This window comes from Cervus canadensis, chromosome 29 (assembly GCF_019320065.1).
Source record: "Cervus canadensis isolate Bull #8, Minnesota chromosome 29, ASM1932006v1, whole genome shotgun sequence".
NCBI classification, from domain to species: domain Eukaryota; kingdom Metazoa; phylum Chordata; class Mammalia; order Artiodactyla; family Cervidae; genus Cervus; species Cervus canadensis.
Window position 1 is genome coordinate 38,801,805 of NC_057414.1, and position 14,253 is coordinate 38,816,057.

The 14,253-nt window shown below is 50.4% G+C and overlaps 2 protein-coding genes across 4 annotated transcripts in view; one reads left to right on the forward strand and one right to left on the reverse strand.

Moving 5' to 3' along the window:
• SLC3A2 (solute carrier family 3 member 2) overlaps positions 1–3,012 on the forward strand; it is a 28,453-nt gene extending 25,441 nt beyond the window's left edge. Inside the window, exons 5-10 of the mRNA XM_043451765.1 lie at positions 227–295; positions 382–440; positions 606–786; positions 898–1,041; positions 2,297–2,380; positions 2,508–3,012. Of these exons, the coding sequence (XP_043307700.1) occupies positions 227–295; positions 382–440; positions 606–786; positions 898–1,041; positions 2,297–2,380; positions 2,508–2,870 (900 nt within the window). The 3' untranslated portion in view covers positions 2,871–3,012. The remainder of the gene's footprint in view (positions 1–226; positions 296–381; positions 441–605; positions 787–897; positions 1,042–2,296; positions 2,381–2,507) is intronic.
• A 3,896-nt stretch (positions 3,013–6,908) lies between these two features.
• Positions 6,909–14,253, reverse strand: part of CHRM1 (cholinergic receptor muscarinic 1) — a 29,600-nt gene continuing 22,255 nt past the window's right edge. For all 3 annotated transcript variants that reach the window (XM_043452631.1, XM_043452632.1, XM_043452633.1), the window contains one exon: positions 6,909–6,919. The gene's annotated coding sequence lies outside the window, so the exon portion shown is untranslated. The remainder of the gene's footprint in view (positions 6,920–14,253) is intronic.

Consider the following 14,253-nt stretch of genomic DNA (forward strand, 5'->3'; position numbering starts at 1 on the left):
GAAGAGCATTGTATCACTAAGGATTAGTGATGGGTTAGAATGAAAGGGGAACTGAAGGCTAAAGCTTTATAGTAGAGGCAAGAAAGTGAGACTGTTCAAGGCAAATGCCTCTCCTGAGGTCATGGGGAAGTATAGGGTAGGCAAGATTTAATGTGGGCTGGAATCTTCTGAGCCTTTCCATCAGCAGTGATAGCTTTCCTCTGTACTTCTGCCTTTCTCCTGATAGGAAGCTCTGAAGTTTTGGCTGCAGACCGGTGTGGATGGGTTTCAGGTCCGGGACGTGCAGAATCTGACAGTGAGTACCCTTTCCATGTGAGAACAAAAGTCTTGCCACGGCCCGATAGCCTTCCCTTCCTCACGAGTCTGCTCTTTTCTTTTTAGAATGCGCCTTCATTCTTGGCTGAGTGGCAGAACATCACTAAGAGTGTCAGTGAGGATCGGTGGGTGCCAGACCCCAGCCTCCCCAATTCAGCTCCACTCTGGGAACCCCCCAGTGGAGTGTGAGCTCCAGGAGAGGGGGGAGTTCCTAGCCCAGAGAACCTTCTTCGCCTCCATTCTCCTTTCTTGTCCCGTACTAACCTTCACTCCCACTCTGTTCTGTGCAGGCTCTTGATTGCAGGCACAGACTCCTCCGACCTTCAGCAGATCCTGAGCCTGCTCGAACCCACCAAGGACCTGTTGTTGACTAGCTCTTACCTGTCACACTCCGACTTAACTGGGAGTCATACAAATCTCCTGGTCACTGAGTATCTGAACGCCTTCGGCAGCCGCTGGTGCAGCTGGAGTGTGCGTACCGCAGCGGTGGGAGAGGGGGCGGGAGGCTGTTTGGGAGAGAGGGTATTGGGAGGCAGAGGCAGGAGTGGGCTCCGGGGCTCACAAGTGCGTCCGCTCCTGCAGGGGTCTCAGGCGGGGCTCCTGACGTCCTTTGTGTCGCCCCAACTCCTCCGACTCTACCAGCTGCTGCTGTTCACCCTGCCGGGGACCCCAGTGTTCAGCTACGGAGACGAGATTGGCCTGGAGGGAGCTGGCCTTCCTGGACAGGTAACGCTTGCTGCCTGCCCAGCACAAGGGGAGAGGTTGTGTTCGTCCATCACAGTGGTTCTGTGGCTGGCGGCGGACAGACCATGAGCCTTGGGAAGGAAAGCTTGTTTGCTAGTCAGCCCCCTGGTCAGTCGCTGTGTGGCCTTGGCAAGTTATTTTCTCTCTCTGACTCTTAATCATTTTTTCTGCGATAATTGCATTCCTTATAGAGTAGTATGGAGAAGGAAATGGCAACCCACTCCAGGATTCTTGACTGGAGAATCTCATGGACAGAGGAGCCTGGTGGGCTATAGTCCATGGGGTCACAAAGAGTTGGACACGACTGAGCGACTAACACACGCAGAGTAGTTATGACTGAAACAAGGCATATTTAAAATGCAGTGCCTGCTCCCTGGTAGGAGTTCAGTATGGTAGCCGTTACTTAGTAATTTGTTCATTCACTGGCCACTGGCCACTCTTGGTTAGGCCCTGTGCTGTCCAGGAACTCAGAGCTTTGTAGGGGACCAGATACGCACAGTGAGAGCCGAGGTGGGTAAGACCGTGAAGGCTCCCACTTGGCTTTAGCCACAAGGTTGGAGGTTGACATTGAGCTGATGTTTATAAAACCCGCGTATGCGTGTGCTAAGTTGCTTCGGTCGTGTCTGACTCTACAACCCTGTGTACTATAGCCCGCCAGCCTCCTCTCTCCGTAGCGATTCTCCAGGCAAGATTACTAGAGTGGGTTGCCGTGCCCTCCACCAGGGGATCTTCCCGACTCAGGAATTGAACCTGCATCTCTTATGTCTCCTGCATTGTCAGGCGGGTTCTTTACCACTAGTGCCACCTGGGAAGCCCATTTATAAAACCCATTATTCACTTACTCCACAAAACTGATGGGGTAATTCCTGTGTGCTATGCACAGAGGATACAGCAGTACACAAAAGACCTGGAGGTGGTGGATTCAGATGGTAAGCGCATATAATGAGGATGCCAGGTGCTGACATGTGCTTTGCGGAAGAAAGCAGGGTATGGGGCTTTGAGAGTAGGGGATACAGTCGATTTTATTTCGAGTGGCCTCAGAAACCCTGAGGGACGTCCCTGAGCAGGGATCAGAGTGCAGTGAGGGACTGGCCTGTGGCTCTCTGGGAGAAGCGCCCTCCGGGCTGAGGGGACAGTGCGAGGCCCTGAGGTAGAGGAGGTTATAAATCTGAAAATGAGGGGAAGAGTTGGAGAGCAGTCAGGTTTTTTTCAAAGTCCTCTTTTCCCTGGTTTTCAGCCTATGAAGGCCCCGGTCATGCCGTGGGATGAATCCAGCTTTCCCAACAACTCAGCATCTATAAACATCAGCATGACTGTGAAGGTAAGTGTTTACCACGGGCAGGGCCTGATGGGCAAGGGGTGGGGGCTGGCGGCTGGTAGGACTTTGTGCCCTGGGGAGCCCTTCGTCCCTGTCTGAAGTATCTTTGTCACTTTATCACCGTTTGCAGGGCCAGAGTGAGGACCCTGACTCCCTCCTCTTCCTGTTCCGCCGGCTGAGTGATCAGCGGGGTAAGGAACGCTCCCTGTTGCACGGAGACTTCTACAATCTCTCCTCGGGGCCCGACCTCTTCTCCTACGTCCGCCAGTGGGACCAGAACGAGCGTTTCCTCGTAGTGCTCAACTTTGGGGACGTGAGCCAAATGGCCAGGCTGGGGGGCTCCAGCCTGCCTACTGGCACCAGCCTGCCAGCCAAGGTGGATCTGTTGCTCAGCACCCAGCCAGGCCGTGAGGAGGGCACCTCCCTTGAGCTGGAGCACCTGAACCTACAACCTCACGAGGGGCTGCTGCTCCACTTCCCCTACGTGGCCTGACCTTGGCCCACTACCCTTCCCCATCCCTCCCCAGGCTCTTTGGGTTCTGGTTTCTCTCTTTTCTTTTTTTTAAACTGTTACAGATGAACCCCCAAAGAGGGTGTTTTCTGGTTTCAAATAAAAGTCACTCCTGCCTGCTGAGGCCATGTCTTCTTTCCACCTGCTGTCAACGGCGGGAATTTCTCTCTCCTTCCCTTTTCCCCCGCTGGACCCCCTCACAGTGATCAGGACCAGAGCGGAAGGGGCCTCCCGAAGTCAGAACAGCCAGGAGGTTTCAGGCCAGACTAGCACCCTACCTCCTCCCTGAGCCTGGACAGGGTGTTCTCTCCTGGAGGTCTCAGCTCTTGCTGACTCTTTTTTTTTGACTTTTTTTTTTTTTTAACCTCCCTCAACAGTGGTCTCTAGCCAAGCATGGTCACTTTTCCTGTTTTGCAGACTTGGCCTTTCTGGGAGAAAAGGTGGGTGTGGGGTGGCCTGTTTTCTAAAAGTACTGCAGGTTGTTCATTCGACAAGGATTTATTGTGCACTCAGCATGTGCCAGGAACTGTTCTAGGTCCTGGGGTTACAGGAGGAAACAGTGCAAAGATCCCCGTCTCCTCAGGGCTTATCCTCTAGTGAGGAGATGGAGAAGAAATGAGATGCGTTAAGTTTAGAGTTTGGTGGACATGGCGATGGTGTTCAAAGAGGAGAAAGTAGAGCAGACAAAGAGGAATGTGGGCATGGAGGGAGTTTGGGGTGGGGGCTAGAGGAGGCCTCACTAGGGAGGTGACATTGAATCAAAGGTCTGAAATCCGGGAGGGAATTTACTTACTAGATGTCTGGGAAGGAGAATTCCAGTGCCCTGGGTGGAATGAGGAATGAGGAGGGGGCAGGCGGAGAGGACCAGGGGTGAAGTCTGGTTGGCAAGGGATGGGCAGATGACGAAGGTCATAGTAAGGCACGTGGTCGGGGGTGGGCGAGCCAGGAGTTGGCAAACTGCTCTACCGGAAGGTGCGGTGTTGGCAAACTGCTCTACCGGAAGGTGCGGTCCCCGTAAGACTGCCCTCATTTCAGACATCGGCTGTGAGTTCTGAGTCCCTGTGACCATCCTTAGTGGGTTATTTGCTAGAAAGATAGAACTGAGAAGCACCAAGATTACAGATTTACTGTAGAGAAAGGATATACATTCACAAACCAAGGACGCAGGCACTGGGCTCATCTGGGATTGGCTGATCTGGGGTCGTCTGGTGGTCCTTTCCCAGTTGAGAGGAGTCCAGTGGAGCCCTGAACACAGACCTTCTGCCCAACCCACACACAGTATGGCCAAGCAGGGAGGCTCACCAGACCCTTTGCTGTCCAGAGTTGTTCTTGAGGCTTAGTCACAGAGGCCCCTGTGGCTAATGTTTGTTCTCCAGCCCCTCCGGGAGGTTCTGGCTAATACCTTTAGTCTCCAGCCCCTCCAGAGGCGCCCCCCCCCCCTTTCACAATGCCCTTGTCATAAGATCACATCTGAAGTCCCCAGACTAACAGACTCCTGTCAGGACATTCCAGAGGCCTAGAGATCGCTTCCCAGTAGCTGAGGGCAAAGGCTAGACTTCAGAGATGATAGGCAGTGCTGGGGTCCTGCAGGTAGATCCGCAGGACTTGGTGTCGTATGATTCCTAGGTTGGCCTCATAGCCTCGGTTGAGCTTGGCCCACCACTGATGACTAGGATAGGGCCTGTGTGTCTGAGTGTCTTGATGTAAGGGACAGATTGAAAGATGTGTTGTTTAGTCACTAAGTTGTGTCCAACTCTGCAACCCCTGACCAAAGCCCACCAGGCTCTCCTGTCCATGGGATTCTCCAGGCAAGAAGTGGATTGCTGTTTCCTTCTCTAGGGGTTCTTCTGCACTGGCAGAATGGGGGCTACTGAGTCAACCAGGGGCGCCTGATCGAAAGATTAGGTGCCCCAAATTAAGGCCCAGCGCTTGTCTGCTGACTTTTGGCCTGGGGGCTGTGGAGGAATGCGTGCACTAGACACTCTGAGACTTCAGTTCCTGAGAAGACAGCCTGCAGCCTGCCAGCTGGAACTCCCTTCTGCCTGGGATTTCCCTCCCCTCCCCACAGGCCCTCCCCCTTCTGGCCCACATCTAAGCAGGGCCTCTTCTCTTCCTGAGGCTTCCCACCCTTCCCTTCTCGGTCCTTTCCTAGGGTCCCAGCTCCAGCCCTTCCTTTCCCTCTCTTCCTCGGACCCCTGGCCTCCCCTCTGGCTCACGGTTTGTACCATCACGATTGTGTACTTTGCAACTTACTGTGGCCTTAACAGTTAAAATGGTGGTAAAATATACATAGCATAAAACTACCATCTTAGCCATTTTTAGGCGAATAGCTCAGTGGTCTCCAGGACATTCGTAGCTCTGTGCACACATACCACCATCCATCTGCAGAACTTCTTCATCATGCCAAACTGAGACTGTCCATTAAGGAATAACTCCCCTGACGTTCATTTTAATAATTTCCTTATTTATTTTTTAGTTTTGGCCGTGCTGGGTCTGCATCACTGCACTCGGGTTGCGGTACATGGTGCGGGCTTCTCATTTTGGTGGCTCCTCTTGTTGCGGAGCATGGGCTCTAGGGCAGGCGGGCTTCAATATCTGTGGTGCAGAGGCCTAGTTGCCCCTGAGGAATTTCCCTGCACCAGGGAGCCAACCTGTGTTCCTGCGTTGGCAGGTGGATTCTTTACCACTGGACCACCAGGGAGGTCCCCAACATTCATTTTTAAAACAAAATGAATAAACCAAGAGTTAAATAAAGACATCGGCATTTCCACTGGTGCTATGTAGTAATCCTGGTAATACTCTGACCTCTGTGCTGTGGAGGAACAGTTGAGAACATGAACTTGCAGACCCTCTGAGATCTGCAAGAGCTGTGCCATTACGGGTCTCTCCCTCACTGTCCACACGAAGGGAGGAAGGAAACAGACAGGCGCATTCACAGACGCTGTCCCTGCAGCGATCCTTCGAAGAAGGAATTCTCTATTATCTATTATCACAGATGAGGAAAGTGGCCAGGATATCTCTCCCCGGGGCAGTCTGAGCTGACAGCAAGACTCACCTGAGAGGAGAGCAGAGGGCCAAGGGCAGGTGGCTCCCACAGAAAAGCATCTCTGCTATATATACAACAAACAGGTGTTTTTTTTTTTTTGTAAATTATTTAGCTGCACTGGGTCTTAGTTGCAGCATGCGGGGTCTAGTTCCCTGACCGGGGATTGAACCTGGGTCCCCTGCACTGGGAACTTGCAGTCTTACCCACTGGATCACCAGGGAAGTCCTCAACAGTGTTTGAGTTACCCTCCTGTTCCTGGAGTGGGTTGCCATTTCCTTCTCCAGGAGATCTTCCCAACCCAGGGGTCGAACCCCGGTCTCCCGCATTGCGGGAGATGCTTTACCATCTCAGCCACCAGGGAAGCTCCAACTTTCACTTTCACTTTTCTGTTCCTGGTACCATCCTCATTTCTGAACTCAGGATGAACAAGAATCTGCTCCTAATATGGTTTCTAGTTTCCAGAGGACCAAATGTTGGCCTTCTGAGCACTGAAGTTCACCTCTTTAAGAGTTAAACACACTTGTATTTAAATGAGATAATCCGTTAACTAAGATTTCACTTTCTTTTTTCCTTTTTGAGCTGGTGTGATATATCTATGAGGACTGTGGGGACCTTGTTTACAGAGTAAGGAACATTATTCTGCTATTGATTCCTTCTAGCGTATTACTCGTCACTGTTTGTTCTTTAGTTCTTGTAGTTCTTTGGTAAACATTTATTGCACCTTCTCCATTGTTTTCCCGAGATTCTGGATCATCTTTACTATCTTTATTCTGAATTTTCTGAAAGGTTGCCTGTCTGCATTTAGTTGTTTTTCTGGGGTTTTATCTTGTCCCTTCATCTGGGACATTACTTTCTGCTTTTTCATCCTGATTAACTTTCTGTAATGTGGTTTTTGTTCTAGCCAATAGTGGTTCTTCTTGCTTCTTATGTCTGCCCTCTGATGGAAGAGGCTAAGAGGCTTGTGTAAGCTTCCTGGTGGGAGGGACTGGTGGTGGGAAAAACTGGGTCTTGCTCTGGTGGGAAGAAAAGTGAAAGCTCAGTTGTGTCTGACTCTTTGAGACCCCATGGACTGTAGCCTACCAGGCTACTCAGTCCATGGAATTTTCCAGGCAAGAGTAATGGAGTGGATTGCCACTCCCTTCTCCGGGGGATCTTCCTGACCCAGGGATCAAACCCAGGTCTCCTGCATTGCAGGCAGATGCTTTACCTTCTGAGCCACCAGGGAAGCCCAATGAAGCTTTAATCCAATTATCTGCTGATGGGTGGGATTGTGCTCCCTCCCTGGTAGTTGTCTGGCCTGAGGCAACCCAGCCCTGGGGTCTATGGGCTCAATGGGTGGCTTAATGGCATACCTCCAAGAGGCTTATGCCAAGGGGCCCCTTCCGAGACTGCTGCTGTCAGTGGCCATCCCCACTGCGAGCCACTGCTGACCCTTGCCTCCACAGGGCACCCTTCAACACTAGCAGGTGGTTTTGGTTCAGTCTCCTGTGGGGTCACTGCTCCTTTCCTCGGTCTTGGTACGTGCAAGATTTTGTTTGTGTCCTCCAAGACTAGAGTCTGCTTTCCTCGGTCCTGTGGAAGTCATATAACCAAATCCCACTGGCCTTCAAGGTCAGATTCCCAGGGGGTCCCAGTCCCTTTGTCGGATCCCCAGACTGGGGAGCCTGATGTGGGGCTCAGAACTGTCACAACAGTGGGAGAACTTCTTTGGTATATTGTTCTGTTTGTGGGTCGCTGACCCAGCAGGTATAGGATTTGATTTTATCATGATTGCACCCCTCCTACCATCTAGATGTAGCTTCTTCTTGTCTTTGGATGTGTGGTATCTTTTTCTTGGTGGGTTCCAGTGTCCTTCTATCTATGGTTGTTTAGCAGAGTTGCAATTTTGGTGCTCTTGCAGGAGATGAGCATGTGTCCTGCCAGAGCTGCTGTTTGGACCCGGCCCTTAGCCCCATAGTCAAGCCCTCTGTGCCACTGGACTTGGTCTTTCCCCAGTGCCTCGAGCTTGTTGTTTTGTTGTTTAATCGCTAAGTTAGGTCCAACTCTTTTCAACCCCTGGTCTGTAGCCCATAGGGTTACAGGCTCCTCGGACCATGAGATTTCCCAGGCAAGAATACTGGAGTGGGTTGCCACTTCCAGGAATATCTCCCAGAGATCTTCCTGACCCAGGGATCGAACATTCGTCTCCTGCATTGTCAGGCAGATCCTTTACCGCTGAGCCACCGGGGAAGCCCACACTCTCTTGTAGCTTCCTGTATTTTAAAAAGGTCATGGGCCAATAACTTCAGGGACACCAGACATGGTTGTTGTGTTGACATACCAGCTGTGGCTGTTTTGAAATTTTGCAAAAGAAAAAAAAAGCAAGATCTTCATTGGGATATAAAACCTCTTCCTGTTCCCCAGGGCGGGGTGGGGCACAGCTTTTGAGGCACTAGCCTATTGTGTTCCCTCTTTGCCTGGCAAAGAAATAAAGCTACTTTTTCTTTCTCCTCCATAACTCAGTCTCTGTATTTCTGTTCAGCATCAGTACACAGATAGCCAAGATTTCTGGCATCAATACCTGTGCATGGGTCAGGGAGGGAACTGCCACTTCCGTTGGCCTGAGTACCAATCAGTGTGCTATGTGTTGGGGCATGTGCTTGCGTGTATGCTAAGTCGCTTCAGTCATGTCTGACTCTTTGCGACCCTATGGGCTGTAGCCCGCCAGGCTCCTCTGTCCATGGGATCCTCCAGGAAAGAATACTGGAGTGGGTTGCCATATCCTCCTCCAGGGGATCTTCCCTACCCAGGGATCAAATCCAAGTCTTATGTCTCCTGCATTTGAAGGCGGGTTCTTTATCACTAACTCCACCTAGGAAACCCTTTGTTGGGGCATAAAGGAGACTAAAACACTGCCCAGTGTTCTGGGCCTCACTGATGGGAGCAGAAGCAGATGTGTGCATCATTGCAGTTCTGAGGTTATGGCTGTGGGGCAGCGGTGAACTGGGCCTTGTGGGGTACACACAGAGTGTTTAGCCCAGGAGAGATCAGGGCCAGCCTCTTGGAGCCTTCATTTGCGCTGAGACTGAGGCACCCGCAGGCACTTAGAGGACAGGGCCACCTGAAGAGAGGACATTATGTACATACAGCCACTTGGCTGAGACTCCACTGTCCGGGAAGATCCAACATGCCTTGAAGCAGCTAAGCCCGTGTGCCACAACTCTTGAGCCCGTGAGACACCATAGTGAGTGTGGTTTTGAACAACTGGGGAGAATAGTGACAGCCAACCAGAGACAAACACCAAGGACTGTACAGCCATGCTCACGTTATCCGTTCTTGGTCTGTCTGGACATTAGTGGTTGCCACCCTAGTTACGCAGAATCCTCTGTAAAAGTCTCTCCCATTCAACAACCACTGAATTGGAGTCTCCAAGGGGGTGAGTCTGGGAGTCAATTTTTGATTAACTTTCTGAAATGATTCCCACAGCAGTTTGGGAATCACTAGCTCAATGTTTGCCTTGCTTAGTTATGCCTAAGGACGATGATTAGAGAGAAAAATCCTGGTTTTTCTCCTGAATGTTCTGTTTCAGAAGATTTGGGATAAAACATGAGCGTCTATAAGAAGCTCAGATAAAAGGCTTCCCTGGTGGCTCAGTGGTAAAGAATTTGCCTGCCAATGTAGGAGACACAGGTGCAATCCCCAATCTTGGAAGATGCCACATGCCTCAGAGCAGCTAAGCCCGCGTGCTACAACCACTGAAGTTGTGCTCTAGAGTCTGGGAGCTGCAACTACTGAAGCCTGAGCGCCCTAGAGCCCAGGTTCCACCACAAGAGAGGCCACTGTACTGAGAAGCCCGTGCACCGCAATGAAGAGTAGCTCCCAGAGAAAAGTCCACACAGCAACGAAGCCCAGCACAGCCAAAAAAATAAAATTAAATTTAAAAAAAGCAGCTCCCGTTAGAATGAGAAATATGCTTGGTAGGGGGTGACATGGTCAGGATAGAATTCTAGAAAGCTCACTCTATCTTTTCATAGTTGGACCATAAAGAAGGCTGGGGGCTGAAGAATTGGTGGTTTCGAATTGTGGTGCTGGAGAAGACTCTGGAGAGTCCCTTGGACTGCAAGGAGATCAGTCAGTCCTAAAGGAAATCAACCCTGAATATTCATCGGAAGGACTGATGCTGAAACTCCAATACTTCAGTCACCTCATGCGAAGAGCTGACTCATTGGAAAAGATCCAGATGCTGGGAAAGATTGAAGGCAAAAGGAGAAGAGGGCAGCAGGGGGTGAGATGGTTGGTTGGCATCACCAACTCAATGGACATGAGTTTGAGCAAAATCTGGGAGCAAGTGAAGGACAGGGAGGCCTGGCAAAGAGTTGAACGTGACTGAGCAAATGAACTATGCTCTGGCTTGGCTGTGGTGGAGCAAGCTGAAGGAGGTCCGACCGAGCAGCCGTTTAGGAGGCTGTTGGCAGATTCTGAAGAATGAGGCGGAGGCTGTGGGGTTGTGGAGGAAGGGATGGCTTGGACAGATGTTTCAAGAGAAGCTTCCGGATTTCGCGATAGCCTAGGAGGGATGGACTTGATGTGAGGGGAGAAGGTTGCTGTGCGGTGACTCCCGAGTGTCTAGCTTAGAAGACTGGAGGAGCAGCCGGGGGTCATGGAGTCGGTGTGTGAGGGGGGCGCGGCAAGCAGGAAGAGAAGGGGCTGTGGGCCGGAATGGGAGCAACTCCTTGCAAATGTGCTGGGTTTAGGTGCCCGCGGACTTGCGGGTGGCAGTTTCCACAGAGGGGAGGGGTAGAGGTGGGGGTCCATACGGTGAGTGTGAATGATGCGGAGGTGAGTGTGTGGGGTGTGAAGGGCGGAAGGGGAGTTTGGGGGCCTGAGGACTGGTAACATTCACAGGACAGACAGTAAGAGAGGGACCCGCAAAGGAGGAGGACGAGAAGAGAACAGAGTGGGGGGACATGAAGGCAGGAAGAAGAGGCCAGCTCAGCGTCAGAAGAGAGCGGGCCCTGGTGGCCTGCGGTTGGGTGACCAGGAGATGGTCGGCGCTCGTCTCCAGAGCCCTTCCGGGGAAGGGTGGAGAAATGGATTTTTCTAATTGTAAGGTTGGGAGGTCTTTGTAAAAGTTTTGAGATAGTACTGGTCGGAGTTCCCGGTTTTCTTTTTCGTTGTTTGGTTTTCGTAAGCAGCAAAGAAACTTACAGAAAGGCTGTCAGGACCTGTCAAGACCAGACTCGGAAAATGGGCAGGAAGTGGGCGCCAAGCAGCAGGAAGTACAATTGTCTTCTAACTGGAACTGCCTGGGAGGCTGCCACGGGGGACGCGCTGCCAAGGTGTGTGCGGTCGGGCACAGAGCCAAGGCCGCGGGCGAGGCTGGAGGGCAGAATTGCTCCACCTGCAGCGGCCCTGAGTCCGGGGTGGAGGCGATCACCTTCTCCTTCTCTCAAAGGGCTGTGTCTGTTGCCAAGTCACACATGAGGTACCACGTCTGCACTGAAGACGCCCCCTCTTCTAGTTCACATAAGGGTGATGGTGAGCCGAGGTGGGGCTGGATATAGGAGAATCAAAGATGTTGTTAAGGTTTTTGGCCTGAGCCAGCTAGACCACTGGATTTGCCACTTACTGAGGTGGGGAAGACGGCTGGAGAAATGGGTTTAAATGAGCAACTAGGGATTTCCCTGGTGGTCCAGTGGCTAAGACTCTGCACTCCCAATGCAGGCGGTCCGGGTTTGATCCCTGGTTGGGGAACTAAGTCCCACAGACCACAACTAGGAGGTCACATGCCATAAATAAAGATTCCACGTGTCCCAACTAAGACCTTGCACAGCCAAATAAATAAACAAATAAAATATTAAAGAAAAATATCTTTAAAAAGTGAGGGGGGAACAGATCACCAGCCCAGGTGGGATGCATGAGACAAGTGCTCCGGCCTGGTGCACTGGGAAGACCCAGAGGAATCGGGTGGAGAGGGAGGTGGGAGGGGGGATTGGGATGGGGAATACGTGTAAATCTATGGCTGATTCATATCAATGTATGACAAAACCCACTGAAATGTTGTGAAGTAATTAGGAAAAAAAAAAAAAAGTGAGGGGGAACTAGCAGCTCAGTTTGGGCCCAGATGCTTTTCAGTTCTAGCAGACATCTGAGTGGATGTGTCAAGATGTTAGTTGGACATGCTGCTCTGGTGTTCATGGTGTTCTGGGCTAGAGATGTAGATTTGGGAGTCATGGAAGCATGGAGTCCTATTTAAATATTTATATTTTTTAGTTTATTCGGTTGTTCTGGGTCTTAGTTGCGGCACTTGCAATTTTCAATCTTCAATGTGGCATGTGAAATAGTTAGTTTCGGCCTATGGGATCCCTGACTAGGGATCAAACCCAGGCCCCCTTCATTGTGAGCTCAGAGTCTTAAGCCACTGGTTCACCTGGGAAGCTCCCTATTTTATCTTTTAATTGGGGTATAATTGACATACAACATTATTGAGTTTCAGATATCCTGGTTCAATTTTCCTGATTTGATATTTGTATATTTGGCAAAGTGATCACCACAATGGGGGCTACTCTATCTAACATCAAACATAGTTACAGAGTTCTTTTCTTCTTGTGGTGAGAACTTTTAAGATGTACTTTCTTAGCAACTTTCAAATATGCAACACAAGGCTAATTATTTATTTAAGATGGATGCAATGACAGCATATGTGCCTCAGCAGAGAGTGCGAAATGCTGAAGAGAGGAAACCTGCTGGACAGATGCCTTTGAGGTCAAGAGAGGGAATGGGATCTAATGTGGGAGTGGAGGGGGACAGCTTTTACTGGGTGCTGATCACGGAGAAGGTGGAGCAGCAAGTATAGAGCTGGTGAGTAGATGGTGGGGTGGGGTGGGGGATGGAGTTTGTGGAATTCCATCCACAGATTGCTTTTATTTTCTCAGTGAAGCAGGAAACAAGGTCACCAGCTGAGAGTGTGAACTGTGGGCTCCCAAATGTTGGCGGAGAGGGGAGAAAATACGAATAATTATCCAGGATACTATTCACAATGTCTACTTGGGACCTGATGTGACGAGCCGACTCACTGGAAAAGCCCCTGATGCTGGGAAAGATTGAGGGCAGGAGGAGAAGGGGGTGACAGAGGATGAGATGGTTGGATGGCATCATCAACTCAATGGTCATGGGTTTCAGCAAGCTCCGGGAAATGGTGATGGACAGAGAAACCTGGCGTGCTGCAGTCCATGGGGTCGGACAAGACTGAGCGACCGCACAACAACAAAATATGGGACTAAGCACATCAACTACTTGTTGGACATGCAGACTCTCAGGCCCACCCCAGACCTCTTGAATCAGAACCTGAATCTGCTTTCTAGTGCCAGCTGACTCATGTACACTGGAGCTGGATCGGCCCTAACGGAGATAAATGGTAGAGCCGCTGTCTAGGGAAATGTGGATGCATGGCCAGGCAGTGTGAACAGCCTGAAAGGTTGTTGCTGAACCACACAAGACACCAGGATTCTTGGCCTCCGGAGGAGAATTCATTCCGGGGCCAGAGACGAGGCTTGATTGCTCAGAGCTTTTGTGCAATAAAGTTTTATTGAAGTATAAAAGAGATAGAGAAAGCTTCTGACATAGATATCAGAAGGGGACAGAAAGAGTGCCCCCCAGCTAGTCTTTAGCCAGATGTTATATAGCTCCTAGCAGTCTGCTAATTAGAGAAGGGAATGTCTCAAAACTCAGAGAATGGCACCAGGTGAGTCATCCTAAGCCATAAAACGATTGACATGAATCTTGTAGAAAGGCAGATGTCCATACTAATATATAGTTTCATTCACATAGATTAGGAGAACAGCATATGAGTATAACAAACTGGTTTGTCAAGTTGGTTCTGAGCCTTTAGGTGGAACGCACTTGAAGACAGAGTCTAGGGTAAAGGCATAGTGCATTAACATAGCTTAAGACAAACATTTCCATAAGAAAAACGCATTGGTTAGCTCAAGGTTTGAGAAAAGTTAACTTCAGGTGGAACCAGGTGTCATTATGGCAACACAGTATTTTAAGAGAAACCTCTTTTATATCTGTATAGAGAAGGGGAAAAAATATAACACCAGTTTGTTTCCTCCTGCTGCTTAAGAGAGAGATAAAAATGTCTGACACTGCAGCCTATTTCCTCCGTTTGGAGACCCCTGGCCTTCCTGCCTGTTACCCTCTCAAGCCCACTTCAGACCTGCCTTTATTTCTCTTGGTGCTAAGTCATGGAATTTCAGTGCTTGGCCTTGAAAGCTCCAGACCACTTAATGCGGTGGCAGACAAAAAGAAAAAAGAAATCTCACTATGATCAGGGAATGA